This window comes from Schistocerca nitens, chromosome 9 (genome assembly GCF_023898315.1).
Source record: "Schistocerca nitens isolate TAMUIC-IGC-003100 chromosome 9, iqSchNite1.1, whole genome shotgun sequence".
Taxonomy (NCBI): Eukaryota; Metazoa; Arthropoda; class Insecta; order Orthoptera; family Acrididae; genus Schistocerca; species Schistocerca nitens.
In genome coordinates, this window is record NC_064622.1 from 12665510 (window position 1) to 12687572 (window position 22063).

Genomic DNA, 22063 nt, shown 5'->3' on the forward strand with positions numbered 1-22063 from the left:
GAAAATGAAAGAGACCTTTGGAGAAAAGAGAACCACTTGTATGAATATCAAGAGCTCAGATGGAAACCCAGTTCTAAGCAAAGAAGGGAAAGCAGAAAGATGCAAGGAGTATATAGAGGGTCTATACAAGGGCGATGTACTTTAGGACAATATTATGGAAATGGAAGAGGATGTAGATGAAGATGAAATGGGAGATACGATACTGTGTGAAGAGTTTGACAGAGTACTGAAAGACCTGAGTCGAAACAAGGCCCCAGGAGTAGACAACATTCCATTAGAACTACTGATGGCCTTGGGATAGCCAGTCCTGACAAAACTCTACCATCTGGTGAGCAAGATGTATGAGACAGGCGAAATACCCTCAGACTTCAAGAAGAATATAACAATTCCAATCCCAAAGAAAGCAGGCGTTGACAGATGTGAAAATTACCGAACTATCAGTTTAATAAGTCACAGCTGCAAAATACTAACACGAATTCTTTACAGACGAATGGAAAAACTGGTAGCAGCCGACCTCGGGGAAGATCAGTTTGGATATCGTAGAAATATTGGATTACGTGAGGCAATACTGACCTTACGACTTATCTTAGAAGAAAGATTAAGGAAAGGCAAACCTACGTTTCTAGCATTTGTAGACTTAGAGAAAGCTTTTGACAATGTTGACTGGAATATTCTCTTTAAAATTCAAAAGGTGGCAGGGGTAAAATACAGGGAGCGAAAGGCTATTTACAATTTGTACAGAAACCAGATGGCAGTTATAAGAGTCGAGGGGCATGAAAGGGAAGCAGTGGTTGGGAAGGGAGTGAGACAGGGTTGTAGCCTCTCCCCGATGTTATTCAGTCTGTATATTGAGCGAGCAGTAAAGGAAACAAAAGAAAAATTCAGAGTAGGTATTAGACTCCATGGAGAAGAAATAAAATCTTTGAGGTTCGCTGATGACATTGTAATTCTATCGGAGACGGCAAAGGACTTGGAAGAGCAGTTGAACGGAATGGACAGTGTCTTGAAAGGAGGATATAAGATGAACATCAACAAAAGCAAAACGAGGATAATGGAATGTAGTCGAATTAAGTCGGGTGATGCTGAGGGAATTAGATTAGGAAATGAGACACTTAAAGTGGTAAAGGAGTTTTGCTATTTGGGGAGCAAAATAACTGATGATGGTCGAAGTAGAGAAGATATAAAATGTAGACTGGCAATGGCAAGGAAAGTATTTCTGAAGAAGAAAAATTTGTTAACATCAAGTATAGATTTAAGTGGAAGGAAGTCGTTTCTGAAAGTATTTGTATGGAGTGTAGCCATGTATGGAAGTGAAACATGGACGATAACTAGTTTGGACAAGAAGAGAATAGAAGATTTCGAAATGTGGTGCTACCGAAGAATGCTGAAGATTAGATGGGTAGATCACATAACTAATGATGAAGTATTGAATAGAATTGGGGAGAAGAGGAGTTTGTGGCATAGCTTGACAAAAAGAAGGGACCGGTTAGTAGGACATGTTCTGAGGAATCAAGGGATCATAATTTTAGCTTTGGAGGGCAGCATGGAGGGTAAAAATCGTAGAGGGAGACCAAGAGATGAATACACTAAGCAGATTCAGAAGGATGTAGGTTGCAGTAAGTACTGGGAGATGAAGAAGCTTGCACAGGATAGGGTAGCATGGAGAGCTGCATCAAACCAGTCTCAGGACTGAAGACCACAACAACATAACAACATATCTCTGTAGCTCCGCTTGAAAGCACGGAAGTTGTTCTTTCGCCCAGTGTTGACCATCGTCGAAACGCGAAGTCACGCCTCGCTGTGCGCCTTGCTTGAAATTGTCGTTTCTTCTTGTGCTTTAGGGGTCACTATTTTATAGACAGTGCTCATAGCGTAGTCTACAAAAGACACACTCACAGTATACCGCGCAGTAACTTTTTATTTTACTGGTTACAACAGCAAATTATCAGTTGACAAAAGATAAACAGAGAACAGACGCGTAGAGAATAAATGAGTAAACAATGATCACTGACTCTCAAAGCGTTCTGAAATCCATTAGTTACAGGAACTGGAACAAAATAACTAGTAAATACACCCTCGACATACTGGATCAATACCACAAAGCTACGAAGACTGGCCAAATTATAGAATTTGTATGGGTCAAATCACATTCCGACATTCTATACAATGACAAAGCAAATCAACTAGCGAGAGATGCGACTAACTGTGGAAGAACTATGAACATTAAACTCCCATACACAGAATAGCTCCTAAAAATAAAACAACAAGCGATTCTCTCATGCCAGGAAGAATGGAATGAAAGCCAACAAACAAGAGGTAAAAGCTATGCACGTTTACAGACATGCATACCAACACAGACATGGTTTGCAAACTTCAAACATTCAAGGAAAATTATAACGTCCATTGTGAGAATTGCGTCTCAGTCCAGGGTCTTTCTCTGCCCACTTACAAATGGTTCAAATGGCTCTGAGCACTATGGGACTTAATGTCTGAGGTCATCAGTCCCCTAGAACTTAGAACTACTTAAACTTTACTAACCCAAGGACATCACACACATCCACGCCCGAGGCAGGATTCGAACCTGCGACCGTAGCGGTCGCGCGGTTCCAGACTGTAGCGCCTAGAACCCCTCCTCCACACGGCCGGCACACTCACATAGAATCGGCATGTCGGAGACACCCTACTGTCAATGTGAAGAGGAAACAATTGGCGACGTAAATCACATCTTATTTCAGTGTAGACGCTATGAGAAAGGCAGAGTCGACTTTTTCAAGGAGCTCTTAAGACTTGCTCACTGCCAGCCGCTTTGCACGATCCCAATTCTCGGAGATACAACCAGGAGTACATACGATGACATATCCCGGTTACTAGCGAAAGAAGACGTAAAAATCTAAAATGAATTGAACTTAACTAAAGAACTTAATTAAAAAATAAATTTTTAGCAGTCAACTGTGTTTTGTAATCTGATTACAATAATTTGGATCTAAAAACATATGAATGTATGCCCTAAGCAGTATGTATGACGAAGAAAAAAATATGTTACCTTGTTATATGTGTCAGTACATTTATTTGCGATGGCTCAAAACTTTGTATGCTAGAAGACAATAAAAAATGAGTAACTCCAGTCGACCGGTGGGCCAAAGTATAATTAAATCTCTTAACTGCTTTCTGTAATGGTGCTTCTCATAATTAATTATTCCGAATGGTAATAATTTATGAGTCATTGTCCTGTGGTCTTGATCAACACGAAATTAAAAAGAATGACAGAACGTAAGGATTCATTTTTATCTCAAAACGCTTCTTTACTACGCTACGTTTTGCATTTTGCGTTAAAACTCCTTTTTAGCTCTTGGGGGTGAAGTTATAACAGTAGTCGAACGTCACTTTCGATAACTCGATTTACAAGCAGACGAAAATTATCCGTTTATTTGTTCAAAGACTGTAAGGGCACAGCCTTTTCTATTTTTATTCCTTTAGGAAGTCTCGTAATGTTATTTTCGGAAAAAAGTTTATTGATGGCAAGTAAAGTAGCAGACGGCTAGCATCTGTACCTTGTTTTGACACGGAGTGATGTGTTAAGATTATGTCCTTCATATATTGTTGAAGGGCATAAGAACTCTTTCGTTTCCAATTAACGCTGTGCTGGAAATACATGTTTTGTTACGTAAAGAAATGATTGGTTTGCCGAGTTTGCAGTCGAAACTCCTTCACAGAATGGTGATAGGCCGCTCGTGTAGTGTATGCTTTGAAACAAGGCCACAAGTTTGCTGAAGCGGCAAAAATGCAGCGACTTTCCTACGCCGGGAGATACCCGGAGGTAAGATTGATAATAGGACTTGGAAGAAGTATGTGTGCTATGTAAATTTGTTAATCTCAGTATGTAATAATTGTTCATTTGTTTCAGCAGCAGAGTTTGAAGACTCCGCCGGCTTCCTTACTTCTGGTGTCAGTGTTAGGGTCGTTTGTTCTAGCAGCAGGCTCAGTAATTCTTCTGGCACCAGAAGACCGCATTTCAGTTGCCCGTGGGGCCTGGCTTTCGGGCCTTGGGCTTATCTTCTTCGTTTCGCTGTTTGATCTCCTTAATCATGTGGCATTGCAGACGAATGTGGGACATGTGTTCCGAAAAAAGTACGAACTGACATTATATGAAGTCCTCGATATTTCCAACAAGTAAGTGTGATAAGCTGGACGTGTATATGTCTAATTTAATGTAGCTATGTACCAAAATTACACTGGTCTGCATCACGTTTGAAGCAGAAGCACGATTTTAGCATCCTCAACCTTCCCTTATGTTATGAAGACTTGGCAGATTAATAAAACGTTGAATCAGATTAATAAAACGTAGGGAATTTGAAACAACGGAACCTCATTTCGTTAATAAGCGGCTTTGTTTTCTAAGATTAGCGAAAAGTGTTTCTGTGAAGCATTCTTGGTTTTCTTGGTGGTGTTACACATTTAAGTTGCATATACTGGTATGTGATTAGAACAGTTTACTTCCTAGGCCTTCTTAGGTCTCTGAAAATGTCAGTGTGTTTCAGGGTAGATCCAATACTTTTAACAGATGTGGGAATATATTTATTTACATATTGTGCCTGTGTGTTGCAGAACTGTGTCAGCAGTTCAGGCAGTATTATCGTGTATCACGGGATCCATTGTATGTATGTGGTCATGCACACGTGACTTCCTGCGATCTTCACATTTCATGTCAGAAGCATATGCATGGTTTGGTGCATCGTACTTCTTCTATGATATATGGTCAATGTACAAAGTCCATACATCTGGCAAAAGTGATGTGGAGCGACAACAACACAGTGGTCACTGCCTTGCACAATGGAGCGATTACATTTGCAAACAGCCAATGATAGTACTGCATCATTTGTTTATTGGCTCATTTGGATTCCTCGTCATTGTTGTAAGTGTTGTAAATTATGTGTAAAATTGTTTGTCTTTAAATCTCAAGAGTAGACTATTTAGCAGCATATAACACTATACACTTGAATTTGCATTAGCACATACGCTTTTGAGCAAGAAAATGTTAGTCTAAATATTGTAAACTTGTTAGTTTGCTTTGTAGTGAGGTTTATTTTTCTTTTCTGGTTTATTGCATGTTTCAGTGGAGGTATTAGCAGATAAAGGCATATGAAAACCACCTCTGCTTCCCGTGATCAGATTTTACTCATGTCTCAACTCACTGATTCGCACACCATGTTGTTTTATTTTGTATGATCAGTCACACAGCTGGCATTAATTGTCATGAAGTAAATGAAATATAATGAAATGATTGTATGGCACTATTGGGATTAACCACATGGAGTTATTCAGTCACCTAGTGCACATAGTTTTATTTCATGCCACACTTCCCTCCCTTACCAAATTGATGATCCCTTGATGCCTCCGGATGTCGTGTCAACCAACCTCTTCTTTCAGTCACCACAAATTTCATGTTAATCCAATTAGATTCACTACCTCATTAGCTATTCGAGCTACTAATCCGTTATTCAGCATTCTCCTGCAACACCATTTTCAAAAAGCTTCTGTTCTCTTCTTGTCTAAACTGCTTATCATCCACATTTCACTTCCGTATAAGGCTACATCCAGACAAATACCTTTAGGAAATACTTCCCAAAACACAAATTTATATTCAGTGTTAACAAATTCTTCTTTTTAGAAGTGCTTTCCTTGCTATAACTAGTCTGCATTTTATGTTCTCTCTTTATCGTTCATCATCAGTTATTTTTGATGCCCAAATAACAAATATCATCAACTTTTACTGTCTCATTTCCCAATCTTCAGCATCATCTGATTTGATTCATCTACACTATGTTACACTTGTTTTACTTTTGTTCTACAATCGAAAGCCATACGCTGCAAGCCACCTTGAGGTGTGTGGCAGAGGGTACTTCTAATACCACTATCTAATCTCCCTTACTGTTCCATTTGTTAATGGTGAGGGCAATAGAAGAGTTGTTGGTAAACCTCCATATTAGCTGTAATTTCTCAGATTTTCATTTTGTTATACACATCTGGGAGTAAATTATATACTACCTAATTCCTGCAACAAACTTCCTGAATTTCAATAGTAAAACACTTGGTGGTCACGTGTACGTGTTTCTGTGAAGCATTCTTGGTTTATGTAAGTATATTTTGTGTGTCTTCTTTGCGGTAAGTAGCAATCTATCTCTTACATTGTTAATGGTAAAACTCTCCATGATGCAAAACACATAATCTTGTTGCGTTTGCCATAAGAGTTTGTTGAGCATCTTTCTAATGCATTCTTATGCACCAAATGAACCTGTGACAAAATGTGGTGCTCTTCATTCAATTGTGTCTACCTCTTCTATGGATCCAACTTGCTACGGATCATAGACTGGTTAGCAGAACTCAAGAAGTTAGTGAACAAGGGTTTGTAAGCTGGATGCTTACTCATAGGTATTTTATGGTTTCCAATTATTTGTCTCTAGTAAAGCAAATAATCATCATAATAATGTTTCCAAGACACTGTCCATTCTGTTCCTCTGCTCAAAGTCCTTTCCCATCTGTGACTGAACTACTGTGTCATCGGCAAGCTTTGCAGTTTTTATTCCTTTTTCCTCTCCAGATTTCTCCATGAATTCCTTTACTCATAGCTAAGTAACATTGAGGATATGCTACAGCCTTGTCTCACTGCTTTTTAAACTATGGCTTCCCATTTGTCTCCTACAACTCTTATGACTGCAGTCTTGTTTTTGTACAAGTTGTAAATAACCTTTGCTACATGTATTTTATCCCTGCTACCTTCACAATTTTGAAGAATGTAGTTCAATAAACAATGTCAAAACATTTCTCTAGTTATACAAATGCCATAAATTAGGTCAAATTTGAAATTCAGGCAGACTATAACAAAGGAAATTAAATTGTCATAGCCTCCCAGTTCATCTTATAAACTTGCTTCATGAGACTGTTGTGTAATATAAAAATAAAGTCAAAGAAGTTATTTGTTTATAAAATCTGTTATTGGAAAGAATTTGGGTCGACAGAAGTGTCCGATCCCACGCATCGGCTTTGACTCGTGACATAAGGGTGTTGTCGTGTGTGACGTCATGACGACACGGTGTTTGGGTTGTGAGTGTGGCGTGTTTGTAGATGTCATCGTGTTGTGGTTTGTTGTGCTCTCTGGTGGTATGTTCAGGGTTTTCGTTTGTGTGGTGTAAAGGGCTCAGTTTGCTTTTGTTCATTATCCACAATTGTTCGAGTGTCGGCTGTGTTTGTAGTTGAATTTGTTTCAGTGAGTTAACGATTTTGTGTGAAGGTTAATTTAGTGTTGTTCGCTGTACATCGTGTGGTAATTTTAATAAAATTAATTGGTTGTTGTTTTTGTTCAGGAATGGATATGACAGATAAAATTAACAGTGCGCAGGTCAAGGGAAGTGTTCATTCCCAGTGTGTGGCTGTGTATGTTGATATTGGTATCAGGAGATGTTTTTGAGCTCTATAGGCCAAGGGAAATGTTTGATCCTAATTTATGGGATCGGGAGCTGCTGTTGAGCTGTATAGGTCAAGGGAAGTGTCCGATTCCAGATGATATTGTGTTTAGTGGTATTTGGGGAGTTTTGTGATGTCGGTTTTTTTCGTGTCGTTTTGTATGGGGGTGGGTGTCTAAATTTGATTATATTTAGTTTGCCCCCACCCAAAAAAAAACCATTTCCTGCGCTTGTCCCGATAGTGTCATTAGGCCTTTTGTGGAAAGTGTGTGTGTTTGTTTTTCGATGTATTTTCGTCCTCATAATGTGTACGTACCGACTTTATATGCGCCATATTGGAATCGTGGTTTATGGTCGTTTCCGCCATATTTGTGACGTCATGGGTCAAAGCAGATGGGCGGGATCGGACGTTTCCGTATTTCCCCGTCTGCTTTGACCCATGATGTCATCCACATAGCAGAAATGACTATTCAAAGCGTCTCCAATATGGTGCCTATGATGTCACTATATACACATGACAACAAACACGAAAATATGTATAAATAAGACAATAATGTCTCCCTCCAAATATACAATGAAACTAACAGGACAACAGCAGGAAATTGGGGGTTTTAGGGAGGGGACAAGCTAAACATAAGAGTAAAAAAAACACACGATGATCCCAAAACACACAAAACGACGAACAAAAAACAATAATTACAAAATCTACAGAAATCTGACACTTTCCTTGACCTATATAGGTCAACTGCAGCTGATGATACCAAAACAGCAACGCCTACACCAAAAACCACGCAAATTGGAATCAGACATTTCCCTTGAGCACAGCTGACAATACCAAAACACCAATACCTACATATAAAACTACGAAAGTTGGAATCGGTAATTTCCCTAGACCTACATAGGTCAACCATAACTACAGTTGCAAAAAAATCCAACACCTACAACTATGAAAACCAAAATGACAACATCTCAGAAAGTCAAACATCCCTACGTAAATTAAAACACATTCAATACACAAAACATTTCAGCTCAAGAAAAATAGACCCACAAAAACCAATTACTTACCACCAACAAATTTCAGCACTGCAAATTAGGTCGGCCGTCCCAAAACACACACACACACACACACACACACACACACACACACACAGAGAGAGAGAGAGAGAGAGAGAGAGAGAGAGAGAGAGAGAGAGAGAGAGAGAGAGAGAGAGAGAGGGGGGGGGGGGGGGGCACCATCAAACAACAAGACGACATCTACAAACACAATCAACTTAAATGCCGCGCCATAATGACATCACACACGTCAACACACTTACGTCATGGGGTCAAAGCAGATGGGTGGAATCTGACACTTCCATTGACCCGCAGACGGGTGGAATCCGACACTTCCTAATACCAGGGATTGTAATACTTGTAAATTTTACCGTATAATGATCTCCACTGCATAATTACGAAATTTTCATCAGAAATTTTGATGGTTTGTTGTGCAGTCTGCCAGACAAAAAGAAGGGATTATTAATTTTTGCTGATTTTGAAGTAAGATTCTTGAAAGCAACTGATATAAAAGAGAATCTAGGGGGTAGTGTTAGTCACTTATTAATTTAATATGCTATAAATTTCCCTGGCAAAGTTGCTTAAGACATTTGTACCCTTATAGATAGTGCATTCATACAATAAGTGGAAGTTAGAGATATGTATGCCTATCCTTTTGTTAATGGGTTGTTAGAGCACAATGCATATAGTTACATTGTGTAACTTAGCTACATGTACAGTTCAGAAATAGAGAAAGAAAACAGTGAGGCTGATTAACAGCAAAACTACTGAAGTTTTCAAAGTAAGTTTTTAAAAAATGTTGACCGGTAATAATATGATGGGCTCTTTCACTCACTAACAGGTATGGTTGTCTTCTTCGAAACTCAGTTCTGTGGGATCTTAAGTGACAGAGGCCAATCCTGGACTTTTAATTTTTCCACCTTGTTGACACTGGTTGGGACTGGCTGTGTAGTGTTACTTATCTTCAGGAGTTCCCATTGTTTCCTAGCATTATGCTTGTCAGTTTCTGTTTTCCATCTCAATTGGTCGAAGTGCTGAATTCCTTCCCAAACATTGTGACTCCATACTGGACAATTAAGTGCAGCACTTTTCCAGTGACCAGTTTCAATTTGAGATGTTTTCAAGTTGCCCTTTAATAAATCTTTGTATTGTTTCTGTGGTCTTTCTAGTTTTCTTTGACAATCATGACTATGTGGCCCGTCCAACGGAGTTGATACTTAATGGTCATGGCTTCAATGATAGAAGAATTTGCTTCTTTCAGAACACTGATGTTAGTGCACTGATTCGCCATTTACCCGTAGCATCCTTCTCAGGCAGTGACAATGATACTTTCTCAGGCATGTGTGCCTTCTGCAAGTAGTCTGTGCCTCACACTCGTATATGAGAGATGGTATAACTGTAGCTTGGCGTATGTAGAACTTGGTCTAAATGTTGATATTATGGTTATCAAAGCCCCTTACCCCAAAGGTGAACCCTCAGCCATAATACCTTACCTGAAGACGACGAGAAGCCGTATCGGCAAGTCTGAGGCAGTGTTGTATTTCAGAATTAGTATTTGCATTTGCTGAAGGATGGCTGGCAAAGTGTGGGAAGTGCTCTATGTTCTGCAGCAGTTTGCCTTGGGCTGTGATTCTTCGGGCGTATGGCAATAAGAGTTGGGTGCAGGTTGATGTAGGTTCTGCGTACTCTGGATGTTAAAGCTTATTCCAGTGCAAATGTTGAAAAAAAATATAAGAGCACTCAAACAATCTTGCTTGATGCCCATTGTGATTTCCAGGCGTATTGTTGACAAGAACCATGCCAGTCATGATATCATGCAGCAGTCTAACAATGTTAATGTACTTCACAGGACAGCCTATTTTAGCTAAGATCTTCACACAAGGCACCTCTCTTGACTGAGTCAAAGGCTTTTACAAGATCTGTGAATGCCATGTACAGAGATGTTGTTTCTTTTGCATTTCTCCTGCATTTGTTTGGCACAGAAAATCATATCTGTGGTAGCGTGATTAGGTCAAAATCCACATTGTATTTCAGCAAGAGGTCTTGGGGACATATTTATTCAGTGGCAGATAGAACGGATATTCCCAGTAGTTACCACAGTCGGTTCTGTTGCCTATTTTGAAGACAGAAACTATCAGTGCGCCTCTGAAATCAGGAGGAATTGTTCCAGTGATCCATACTTTGACAATGAGAATTAGTATATGTTCAGCGAGGATAGATCAGTCTTCCTTGAAAAATTCAACATTGATTCCTTCTGATCTGGTGGCTTTGTTGTTTTTGAGTTCCTTAATAGCTCTCTCAGCTTCTTGTAGAGAAGGGACTTCACCAAGCTGAGGTTTTGTAGATTCTTTCGGAATTGTGGAAGGCATTGTTTCATTGGATCTCTCGGACTTTATTTGATAGTTTGTGGAAATGATCCATTATTTGTTAATGGAATTGCTGTCCTTCAGGAGGACGAAGCCATATATAGGTTTAAATGGATTTAAATTTTGAGTTACTGGACAATATATAATTTTCGTAATGCTGAAGAGAGCTCGAGTGCTGTTAGTTTCTGCTAGAGGTTGCTTTTCTTGAGGTATCATTGTCCCCCATTTGTTTCAGAGCAAGAGTTTTTGTCTGCATTTCCACCTTCGCGTTTTGATCTTCTCTTTTCTTGGTTAATGACTTAGGATTGCTCTGCCAGGCCTGATGTCTCTTCTCTTTTTGTTTAGTATTGCCTGAATTTCTTAGTCATTTTCATCAAACCAGTCTTCGTGTTCAATCTTGCAGTATTCAACTAAATCTTCAGCAGCTGATATTATTGCAGCCTTCCATGTTGCCCAGTATTCTTATGTGCTTTCAGAATATTCATACGGTAGCCTATCATCTGAGAGTTCTGGAATTTTCCTTTAATGTAACTACCCTTAAGATGGTCTATGTTCATTTTAGATCTTGCAAGTTCTCTCTGTTTCCTACATTAGAAGTGAACATGAAGGATCATCACAGTCGGTGGTCTCTCCAACACTCATCAGCACTTGTCAGTTCTTTCATGATTATGACATCTCTTTGGTCTCAGGCATGCACAATTAAATAATCAATCATGTGCCAGTGTTTTGATCCTGGATGTTGCCGTGAGGTTTTAATATTATCCTCCTGCCTGAAGATAGCATTAGTGATAACTAAGGAACTGCTCTACCCTACCCCCTCTGTTCCAATCACTTTGGGTCATAGTGTTGAGTCTCTACTGACTCAAGCATTGAAGTCTCCCATGAGAATGATTTTTGTCAACATGGAGTATTCTTGGTAGAAGCATTTAAACATTTCAGGTTGGGAGTAGAAGATTTTCTTTTCATTGTCTTGACGAGTGAGGGTCAGTGTGTATGCACATATAACTGCAACTTGTTTGTTAGTAGTAAGTTTGAGGTGTAGGCGCAAGAGTCTTTTGGTTTTGCCACAAGGTAGTTCATTAAGGTGAGGAGCAACTTTCTTTGTGATAGCAGAGCCAACACCATGAATGCAAAGTTCATGAATTTCTTTTCCTTTCTAAAAGAAAGTGTAGCCACCTCCAAGTTCTTTGATTTGTTCTTCGCCTGGTCCTCTAATTGTACCCACTGCTGCAGTACTGATCTTGAATCTTTAAAGTTCATGAGAAACGATAGTTCGGCTTTCTGTTCAATTTACCATATCCTTATCCATTGGAGTTTTGGTGTTCTCAATAGCAGAGTTCATCTTTACTTTCTGTTGATTACATATGGTGTATTCTAATTTAAAAGGTGAACCAAGAGGTTCATCCTTATGAAATCTGCAAACCACCTTCCCTACCCTCTGGCTCCTACCCTTGTAACTGCCCCTGGTGCAAAACCTGTCCCATGCACCCTCCCACCACCACCTACTCCAGTCCTGTAACCCAGAAGGTGTACACGATCAAAGGCAGAGCCACATGTGAAAGCACCCACGTGATTTACCAACTGACCTGCCTACACTGTGAAGCCTTCTATGTGGGAATGACTAGCAACAAACTGTCCATTCGCATGAACGGACACAGGCAGACAGTGTTTGTTGGTAATGAGGATCACCCTGTGACTAAACATGCCTCGGTGCATGGCCAGCACATCTTGGCACAGTGTTACACTGTCCAGGTTATCTGGATACTTCCCACTGACACCAACCTATCAGAACTCCGGAGATGGGAACTTGCCCTTCAATATATTCTCTCTTCATGTTACCCACCAGGCCCCAACCTCCGCTAATTTCAAGTAGCCGCCCCTCGTACATCACTTGTCATTAAACAACATCTTTGCCTCTGTACTTCCGCCTCAACTGACATCTCTGCCCAACCTCTTTGCCTTTACGTGTGTGTGTGTGTGTGTGTGTGTGTGTGTGTGTGCGTGTGCGTGTGTGCGTGTGCGCGCACACACACACACGTATGTAAAGGCAAAGAGGTTGGGCAGAGATGTCAGTTGAGGCGGAAGTACAGAGGCAAAGATGTTGTTTAATGACAAGTGATGTACGAGGGGCGGCGCGCGCGCAGTCAAGAGTGTATACCTGTCCTTTTTTCCCCTCCTAAGGTAAGTCTTTCCGCTCCCAGGATTGGAATGACTCCTTACCCTCTCCCTTAAAACCCACATCCTTTTGTCTTTCCCTCTCCTTCCCTCTTTCCTGATGAAGCAACCTTGGGTTGGGAAAGCTTGAAATTTGTGTGTGTGTTTGTGTGTTTTTTATTGTGTCTATCTACCAGCGCTTTCTCGTTTGGTAAGTCACAGCATCTTATATGCATAAAAAATGTTACGTTGGCTTCCCTCTTCAAGAAATTGTACACAGTTTTCTTCTTCTCTTCAGAGAGTTTTCAACTGAAAACAATTAATAGCATGTTTTTGCAACTAGTTTTAATAAAGTAAATGTAAAAAAAATGGAAAACATATTATTTTAATGATACACTCTCAGTGTTCTAGTGCAGTTCTTTCTTAAAGTTGGTATGTAGTCCAGATTAACAACCTCAGTGGCACCTGGATGATCTAAATTGGAAGATTTCAGTAATACTGCATCTGTTCTAGTTCATTAATGATTTCTGGGAGCAAACACAACGTTTGCAGGTGAAGCGGATAATTTAGTTTCTTGTCAAGAAAAAAGGAAAGTAGTTGTTTTTCATTCTCATCTGGTCATGTAGCTCTTTGGAGCATTTTAGAACATGTTGAGGCATTTCAGTGTTTGCAATCTTCTTAGCTGCGAACTTCCTTGCAGGTTTTGTGTACTCACACTTAGTTTCTTCATTTTTATCCCATGATTGTCATCAGATTCTCATGGCTCATATCCTCAGAATAAGATTTCTGAAAGTCTTTCACATTATCTTCACCAACGTATGTGAAGCCAGTTTGCTGTGTAGTGCCAGTATTCTGCAGTTGCATTGGTAATGTCACTGCCCAGTTTATTTTCTGACAATGATACAGCATCAGGCATCACTTTTCTCCATACATAATTTCATATTTAGGAGTGGTCATTCCATGCATCTCTAATTGCACCATGTTCAACTGTTACCAGACTATCTGCGTCACAGACTTGACTCATCATTAGTCACATCCTTCAACATGATTTGAAAAAGTCCACAAGTTGCAGACTATTAAATGTGGCAGTAGCCCTGTGATTCTTGGACTGCTGTACGAAAGTAGTATTAGGAGACTTAAACTTAATATTTTCATTTAACTTCATATTGGAAGGTGGATGGCAAGAAACAGTATTGAGGATGAGAATTTTGAGAAGATTATTCTCCCCTTTTATGTCATCCAGTTCTTGTCCCTGTAAGTCCATGGTTGTGTGACCTCACCTGTTTGTTGTAAATGTCAAATCAAAAACATCTTCAGCCATCTGTATTTCCAATTTTATCAAAATTTTGTTACCAGTTTCAGCAATACAGTAAGCCATCTTCAGGCCTCCTAACTGACATGCAGGAAAAATACCACCTCTTGTACAATCAAAATAGGGGCCAGTATACAGTCACTGGTATCTGTAGACTTCCTTTTAACAATGCTATCCCTTTGCTCATCGCTTGCAGTCAGGTGGTTAAATTCTACAAGCTTGCTCACCTTGGCTATTGTCAACTGCCAGTGGGCTGCTGGTATACCCTTATATACACTAGCTGCCCTGCCTACTGTGACATCTCTGATGCTAGCTGCGTTGACTTGGTGTTTGATGTGCCCATTTTAACTTTACGATTGCTGTATCCTGCACTGTGCTGAGCTGCCATCTCTTGTTAAGGATGTTATCAATGATTTTTGTTGCAATGGCTTCTTTAATTACAGCCACAGAAGTTGGTAGCACAAGCCAAGACAGAAGTTTCATTAAATTTGATCCAGTGATTGTTTTCTAAAGCATGCTCAACTGAAGTGGGTTTCTAGGGGTAGCTTTGATGATAAAACCCCTCGTGCTCCTTCTTGCATTGTTCTACAGTGCATACTGTTTGTTCAGTTTAAGACTGGCTACATTGCGAGGTGTTTTATAAACCTCAGGAGTTCTGAGACCTGCTGCATCTTTAACGGATGTCAGTAATTGCCAGATTGTTGTTGAAGGTGCAAAGACCTTTTTGGTCGTGTCTTTTCAGCAGGTGGCTTATATTGCCGGATACAGAGCTACAGAAGGGCAGAGAAGAAAGTTTCTTTCTGTGCTCCTCGTCAGTGGTCTTCCTGTGATTCTTTCTTGAGATTTCATTTATTTGGTGAAAGTTGCACTAGCAGCTCAGCTCATGGGGCAGGTTATTGTGGTCTGATATTATTCTTTCACAATGTGCCCTAACACAGTGTGCTTCTGTGGCAGATGGTGATGGCTGATGTGAGTGCAAGTATAGATTGACAAGAGTAGGTTTCCGATAGAAACTGTGGCCAAGGCATCCATTTTGTTTGCAATGGACAAAGATGTTAAGAAAGGAAAAACAATTATCTTTTTCTGCCTCCACATTGATTTGAAGTTTGCTGTTAGTGCCTGTTGAGGCCATTGCTTTTTCTTGTGTACATTAATGATCTCTCATTAGTTACACTGCCAGAAGCAGAGTTCATTTTGTTTGCAGATGACACAAGTATTGCAATAAATAGTATGTTAGGTGTAGTTCTAGAAAGATCTGCTAATGATATTTTCATGGATATTAATAAATGGTTTAAAGCCAACTCACTGACATTAAACTTCGATAAGACTCACTATATGCAATTCAGAACCTGTAAGAGGTTTCCACCCAGCATATGCATAAAATACGAAGAAGAGCAGATAGAAGAGGTTGACAGTCTTAAATTCCTGGGATTACAACTTGATAATAAATTCAGTTGGGAAGAGCACACTACAGAACTGCAGAAACGCCTTAACAAATCTGTATTTGCAATTCGAGTGTTAGCAGACATAGGCGACATAATAATGAAAAAGCTTGCATACTTTGCCTACTTTCATTCCAGAATGTCATATGGTATAATATTTTGGGGTAACTCTTCAAGTCAAACAAAAGTTTTCAGAGTCCAAAAGCGTGTAATACGTATCACTTGTGGAGTAAATTCACAGACGTCCTGTAGAAACCCCTTCAAAGAACTGGGTATACTAACTACTGCCTCTCAGTATATTTACTCATTAATGAAATTTGTCCTAAATAATATATCTCTTTTTCCAACAAACAGCTCAGTTCATACATACAATACCAGGAACAAAAATGATCTGCACAAGGACTTAAAAGCACTTACTTTAGTTGAAAAAGGGGTCCACTACTCAGGAACACTCATCTTCAATAATTTGCCAGTAAACATAAAAAATTTAGTTACAAATAAGGATCAGTTTAAAAGGAGCCTGAAAGACTTACTAATGGCCAACTCCTTCTACTCCATTGACGAATTTTTTAATAGAAACAAATGATGTATTGTATATATTCATACTATTAGTATTGTTATTTCAGCTTAAAAAAAAAAAATATTGACATGTTCCACATCCACGAGGATCTCCTCAGCACGGATCTATGGAACGAAAACTAATCTAATCTAATCTAGGTTTTCCAATATCTCGTCCAAGTTTCTCACATCGGTGGGGCCTTGACCAGTCTTTCATCAACATATCGGAAAAAACAAGTAGGCTTTAATGGTGCAATGTGTAAGGTAGCGGCTTTAATGGTGCAATGTGTAAGGTAGTGGCTTTAATGGTGCCACGGGTAAGGCAGTATCCTCAAATTCTCCGCGAGGAGATTTGTAACAATATTATGAAGAGGACAGTTGCTACTCACCATATAGTAGAGATGCTGAGTCGCAGATAGGCACAACAAAAAGACTGTCACAAAGTGAGTTTTTGGCCAAATAGGCCTTTGTCAGACATAGATTAAAAAAAACAACACAAAAACGCGCGCGTGCGCGCGCACACACACACACACACACACACACACACACACACACACACACACACACGTGTGTAACTCACACACACATGGCCACAGTCTCAGGCTGCAGAAGCCAGACTGTGAGCAGCAGAACGTGATTGGAAAAGCAACCTGTTGGTGTGAGTATGGAGGAGGCTGGGACGGGGAGGGGGAGAGATAGCAGGATAGGGGTGGGGGACAAAGTGCTGCTTGTGGGAGTGTACAAGGACTAGGTGGAGAGAGGGTGGGGCAGCTATGTGCAGTCAGGAGGTTAGGTGGAGGGCAGGGAGGGGAGGATAGCGGAAAAGGAGAGAAGTGGTGCGATGGTGTAGTGCTGGAATGGGAACAGAGAAGGGGCTAGAGGGTAAGGACAGTGACTAACGAAGTTTGCAGTTAGGAGGGTTATGGGAACGTAGGATATATTGCACAGTGTATTCACACCTGCACAAATCTGGATAGCTTGTTTTGGTGAGTATGATCCATATGGCACAGGCTGTGAAGCAGTGATTGAAATGATTAACATTGTGGTGGGCAGCATGTTCAGCAAGGGGATGGTCCTACTGTTTCTTGGCCACAGTTTGTCGGTGGCCATTCATGCGGATAGACAGCTTGTTGCTTGTCACACCAACATAAAATGAAGCAAAGTGTTTGCAGCTTAGTTAGTAAATCATATGTCTGGTTTTAAAGGTAGCCCTGCCTTTGATGGGATAGGTGATGTTTGTGAATGGACTGGAGTAGGTTGTGGTGGGAGGATGTGTGGGACAGGTCTTGCATCTAGGTCTATTACAGGCATATGAACCATGAGGTAAGGGGTTGGGGAGAGCAGGGATTGTATAGGAGTGGACGGAGATAGTGTAGGTTCGGTGGGCAGTGGAATACCATTAGTGGGGGGGGGGGGGGAGAAGGATAGTGGGTACAACATTCCTCATTTCAGGGTACAACAACAGGTAGTCAAAATCCTGATGGAGAATGTGATTCAGTTGCTCCTGTCGTGTGGTACTGAGTCACGAGGGGAATGCTCCTCTGTGGCCGGATGTTGGTGCTGCGGGAGGTGGTGGGTGACTGGAGAGATAAGGCACGGGAGATCTGGGTTTCCCATGAGGGGATTTGCAACAGTTTTAGGTAACAGGCTTCCCATTGCAATGCCATCTGCCTGATCATAATACTGGCCATTGTATAGAAAATCGGACATAAGAGTATGCCCACATAGCTTGAACCACACCACTAACTGGGATACTAGGACCTAAGATTCTTCGGTATTTACATTCGTAAATAGTGCTACCACACTGAAACTGATCATAATGTCATTCTTACTAAGTGGAAGACAGTTTGGCTGATGAAATTGGCTGATTTTTGTTAATATGATATTGACAGTGTCCCACATGTGGAGCAAGGATTTGGCCAAGTACTTACCAGCTTTTGTGTCGGTGAGACAATGTTAGACACAGTGTGGTGGAATGTCATCCCATCTTTTGGATCTTCGGTAAACTGAAAGCAGTAGATGGTCTGGGTGCCTGAGGGAGAAGTTTCTAGACCACACCATTTTCCACAAAAGAGTGCTTAACAAGCTAATATGCCTTTCTTATTATTCTCAGTGTCAGATCATGTGAGCGATTGCAGTAACTATCTTAATCCAGTAGTGCATAAATCTTTGTATCATAGATCACATATTCCATAATTATGACTACATTGCCCTTGTCTGTACAGGAAGAATCCCGATGCTTTCATCATCACGTAGTGCACACAAGCCATTGCGCTCAGCCCTGGTCATATTGGGTGCCTGTAGCTCCTCTTTCATGGGCATACAGCTCTTTTTATGTCATTTCCCCCTCGCTCTATTTGTGATTGGAACAGGAAAGGAAATGACAAGAAGTACAGGGTACCCACCGCCATGCACCCTACGGTGGCTTGCGGAGTATCTGTGTAGATGTAGATGATAAGCACAATGTATTATTTCACAGACGGCATCCTGCAGTGAAGGTATGAAACCCTTTCTTATGTGGTAACATTGCACCCATGTCTGTGTTTCTTAGTGTGTTTGCTGAGGATCTGCAGTCCACTCTGTTTTGTTGTTAAAGGCAGCCGAACTTTCCTTTCTGCCTCTCTTTAGCTTTTTTTCTGTGATGATGTTTGTTGGGAAACTGTAGTCACGACTCAATCTTTGACAGTTGCAGATGTAAGACCATAGGAGCATGTCAATCATATAAACATCAAAAACTGTGACAAGCTAGAGATTTCATAATGGATTTAAGACTATGACCATGCACATAGTAGCTTCATTTGATAATGGAAATAAACAATAAATCCACTGATGGTAGTACAAAATGTTCTTAAACATGACTAGGGTATTTTGCATCAGTTGGGATGCCCCTCCAGTTGTTATTAGCAAGCATGGAAATAAGAATAACTGCAGCATATACAGGATGATTAATATGCTTTTCTTTGTCACAATGACCTCAGAACCTGTAACATCTATCCTGACAATCAAGATTACATGCAGAAAAAAAAATAAAGTGCTTCAGGAATTTCAAATAAATTGGCTGGTTGCTCATAGCAAAATGAATAGAACTGACTATTGCCTTTGGCAACAATAGTTAGTAAATGTCTGATGAGGGCCTTGTAAGCTGAAAACAGGTTAATAAGATAAATTAATACTGTAAAACAAAAGCAAACTAGCACTTTTCACTGATTATGATGTCACTCTACCAGGAACCAACAGAAGATTCGTTAACATGATTTTATAAAAGTGGCCACTTCATTGCTGAACTGCCTGGGAGGATTATATAGGTTTTTTGGACTTGGTACTCTGGGTATGCAGTCTCCAAGGGGCCATGACACTCAGAGAAACTTTGTTTTGATCAGTTTGATAAAAATAATTTTACTCCTTCCCCCAATACCATATCATCTAACATCACTGCACAGCAGGATCACATTCAATATATGAGTTTAGTAATGAGATTAGCACACTCCCCCCCCCCCCCCCCCCCCAAATCCTATACACATGCACACACATAGCCACATCCCACTGAGGGGTGAATGCTAGGTTAAGACTGTGAAAAAACTGTGGTCCAACCAGCATGTAGTCCTAGGACGTTTTGGTTTTGAGGCATGTGCTGAACCACCAGACCCAACTCAGATTCTGATGAAGATTCACTGTTGCCTGGAGTTGGATTCTGCTCCAGATTTACTGCTGTCTGGAGTTGCAGCGGCTGTACTGCTAAGTGGCAGTGCCATCATTTTCTGCGGGCCAATTCATCTTAGTTCAGCCGATTTCCATGAAATATTTATATAAATTATATGCACTACCCTCCCTTATGAAATGTTGTATCTATTGGGCAAAACTGGATCAAAATCCCACACTAGTTCCTGAGGTTAGCCTGTACATACAGACAGCAGGAAGTGGGGAACTTCGTTTTATTTATGTAGAGATACTGGCACCTGTGTAACAGGGTTAACGTCTCCTAAATCAGTGAGGGGAGATATTTGAAGGGCACATATGTGACTTTGAGGAACTAGTTATTTACTGCTATGAGGATTTTTGTTGATTCTGTACTAAATGGTGATTCGTATAAATATCAAATCCAGTAGAAACTTATTGACTAGATAATATTTAGTGCATTAATACTCTTTTAGATTTCATAATCATTCAGTTTTTTCCCTGGTGCTTTAATTTCAGCATCTGAGAGGTGACTTAGGGGACTGTATATTTGGGGTTGTGTACCTTATGGAACTCAGTACACCTTTTGTCTCTTTTAGAGGCATCCTCAGTAAGTTAAAGGTTGGTAAACTGCTTCTTTTTATGTGCGTCATTACTGGTTCACCCTCAGAAAATTGAATAGAGAACAATTCTTTTCTATTGTTACAGATGAAATCATCACAGCTTTATGTGGTCAATGGTCTAGTCATGCTAGTCACGTTTTTTCTCTGCCGTGTAATTACGCTCCCGTATGTCTGCTATAAGTACAGTGACTATGTAGGATTGTCATTTTGGGAGGTAAGTACCTGGCTGTTTTGAACTTTGGTTGCAACGTTATTCTCCCAAAGTTTTGTGTTAAAGGATGACACTTGTAACTATGTTTGTGTAATGACATTTTTTTTTCTTTTCCAGGCTTTCATATCACTGCCTACTGGTTGCAAAATTAGCATAGCCATATTGATGTTTCCTCAGATATATTGGTTTATTCTGATGGTAAAGGGTGCATTTTCAGTTTTTTTTCCAGTGAAGTAAAACAGTATCGCCAGTTAAAAAATATAACTATTGTGCAGTAAATACCCATTAATTTAGTTGTGGATGTTTCACCTTATGCCAGTGGGAAGAGAGCATTCACAATTTTCTGTCCTTGTAATACAGTTGTACATAGCTATTCCTGCCTGTGGTATTTAAAGATCTGACATTCTCTTTCCTTCATAACGTGCAGGATAAAGCTAAACTGAAATTTCATGTGTGTGATAGATTGGTTTGTGGGGATTAGAAATGCTGTGTTAGGATTTTCAGATACAGATTAAATGTTGTGTGCTGTTTTTTTATGAAATGCATAAAGTATGGGCGACAATAGTTCCTATATGTGCGTAGATGTGTGTATATGTGTCTATATGCGTGGCTGTCATGCTGCCAAAAAATGTGCATTTAATATGATTGCAGTTCAGTATTGACAACAAAACATTACCAGAGTCAAACGCCTCAACCAGATTCGCACACACCTGCAGAAAACCTAAACATTTTATGGAGAAGAAATAATTAACTAATAAATGTGTGTAGAGAAAGGGTGTTAACAGCTGTTATAAAAATGATCAACAACATTCCACAGCTCCTTGTTAATTTCTGTGTTATACTGTGGAACATGGCTGCTGTAATCATTTCAACGCTCTTATTTCCACATAGCTACCAGAAATTATTTTTTAATATTGACAACTTCTGAGATTAATGTGTTTAGCATTTATTATTACATGGGAGATGCTTAGTATTGCTCTGTCAGTTTTATTGTTACTGCAACAAGCAATAAACTGGAGAACATCTGTCCTTATAGGTGTGTGGCACTACCTGTTAGGAACACAAGATTGACGTAGCTTTCTTTCTGCATTGTAGGGAGTTTTGTTTTAGCTTCAAATTTATGATAATTGGCTTAAAAGAATGAAAATTAATCCAGTATATTATATTGCTGTTTCATTAAAAGACTGAATAAAATGTTACAGAATTTTC

The 22063-nt window shown here is 40.0% G+C and overlaps 1 protein-coding gene across 2 annotated transcripts; it reads left to right on the forward strand.

Moving 5' to 3' along the window:
* Positions 1-3460: 3460 nt before the first annotated feature.
* Positions 3461-22049, forward strand: LOC126203337 (TLC domain-containing protein 3A). 2 transcript variants are annotated; one of them, XM_049937622.1, is made up of 6 exons: positions 3461-3817; positions 3905-4170; positions 4606-4912; positions 20540-20641; positions 20729-20857; positions 20972-22049. In XM_049937622.1, exons 1-6 carry the CDS (start codon positions 3782-3784, stop codon positions 21089-21091), a joined length of 960 nt encoding a protein of 319 aa, XP_049793579.1. In that variant the 5' UTR covers positions 3461-3781; the 3' UTR covers positions 21092-22049. The 2 variants fall into 2 exon arrangements, with proteins under 2 accessions (XP_049793579.1, XP_049793580.1); XM_049937623.1 differs by having other exon boundaries at positions 3908-4170.
* Positions 22050-22063: the final 14 nt, after the last annotated feature.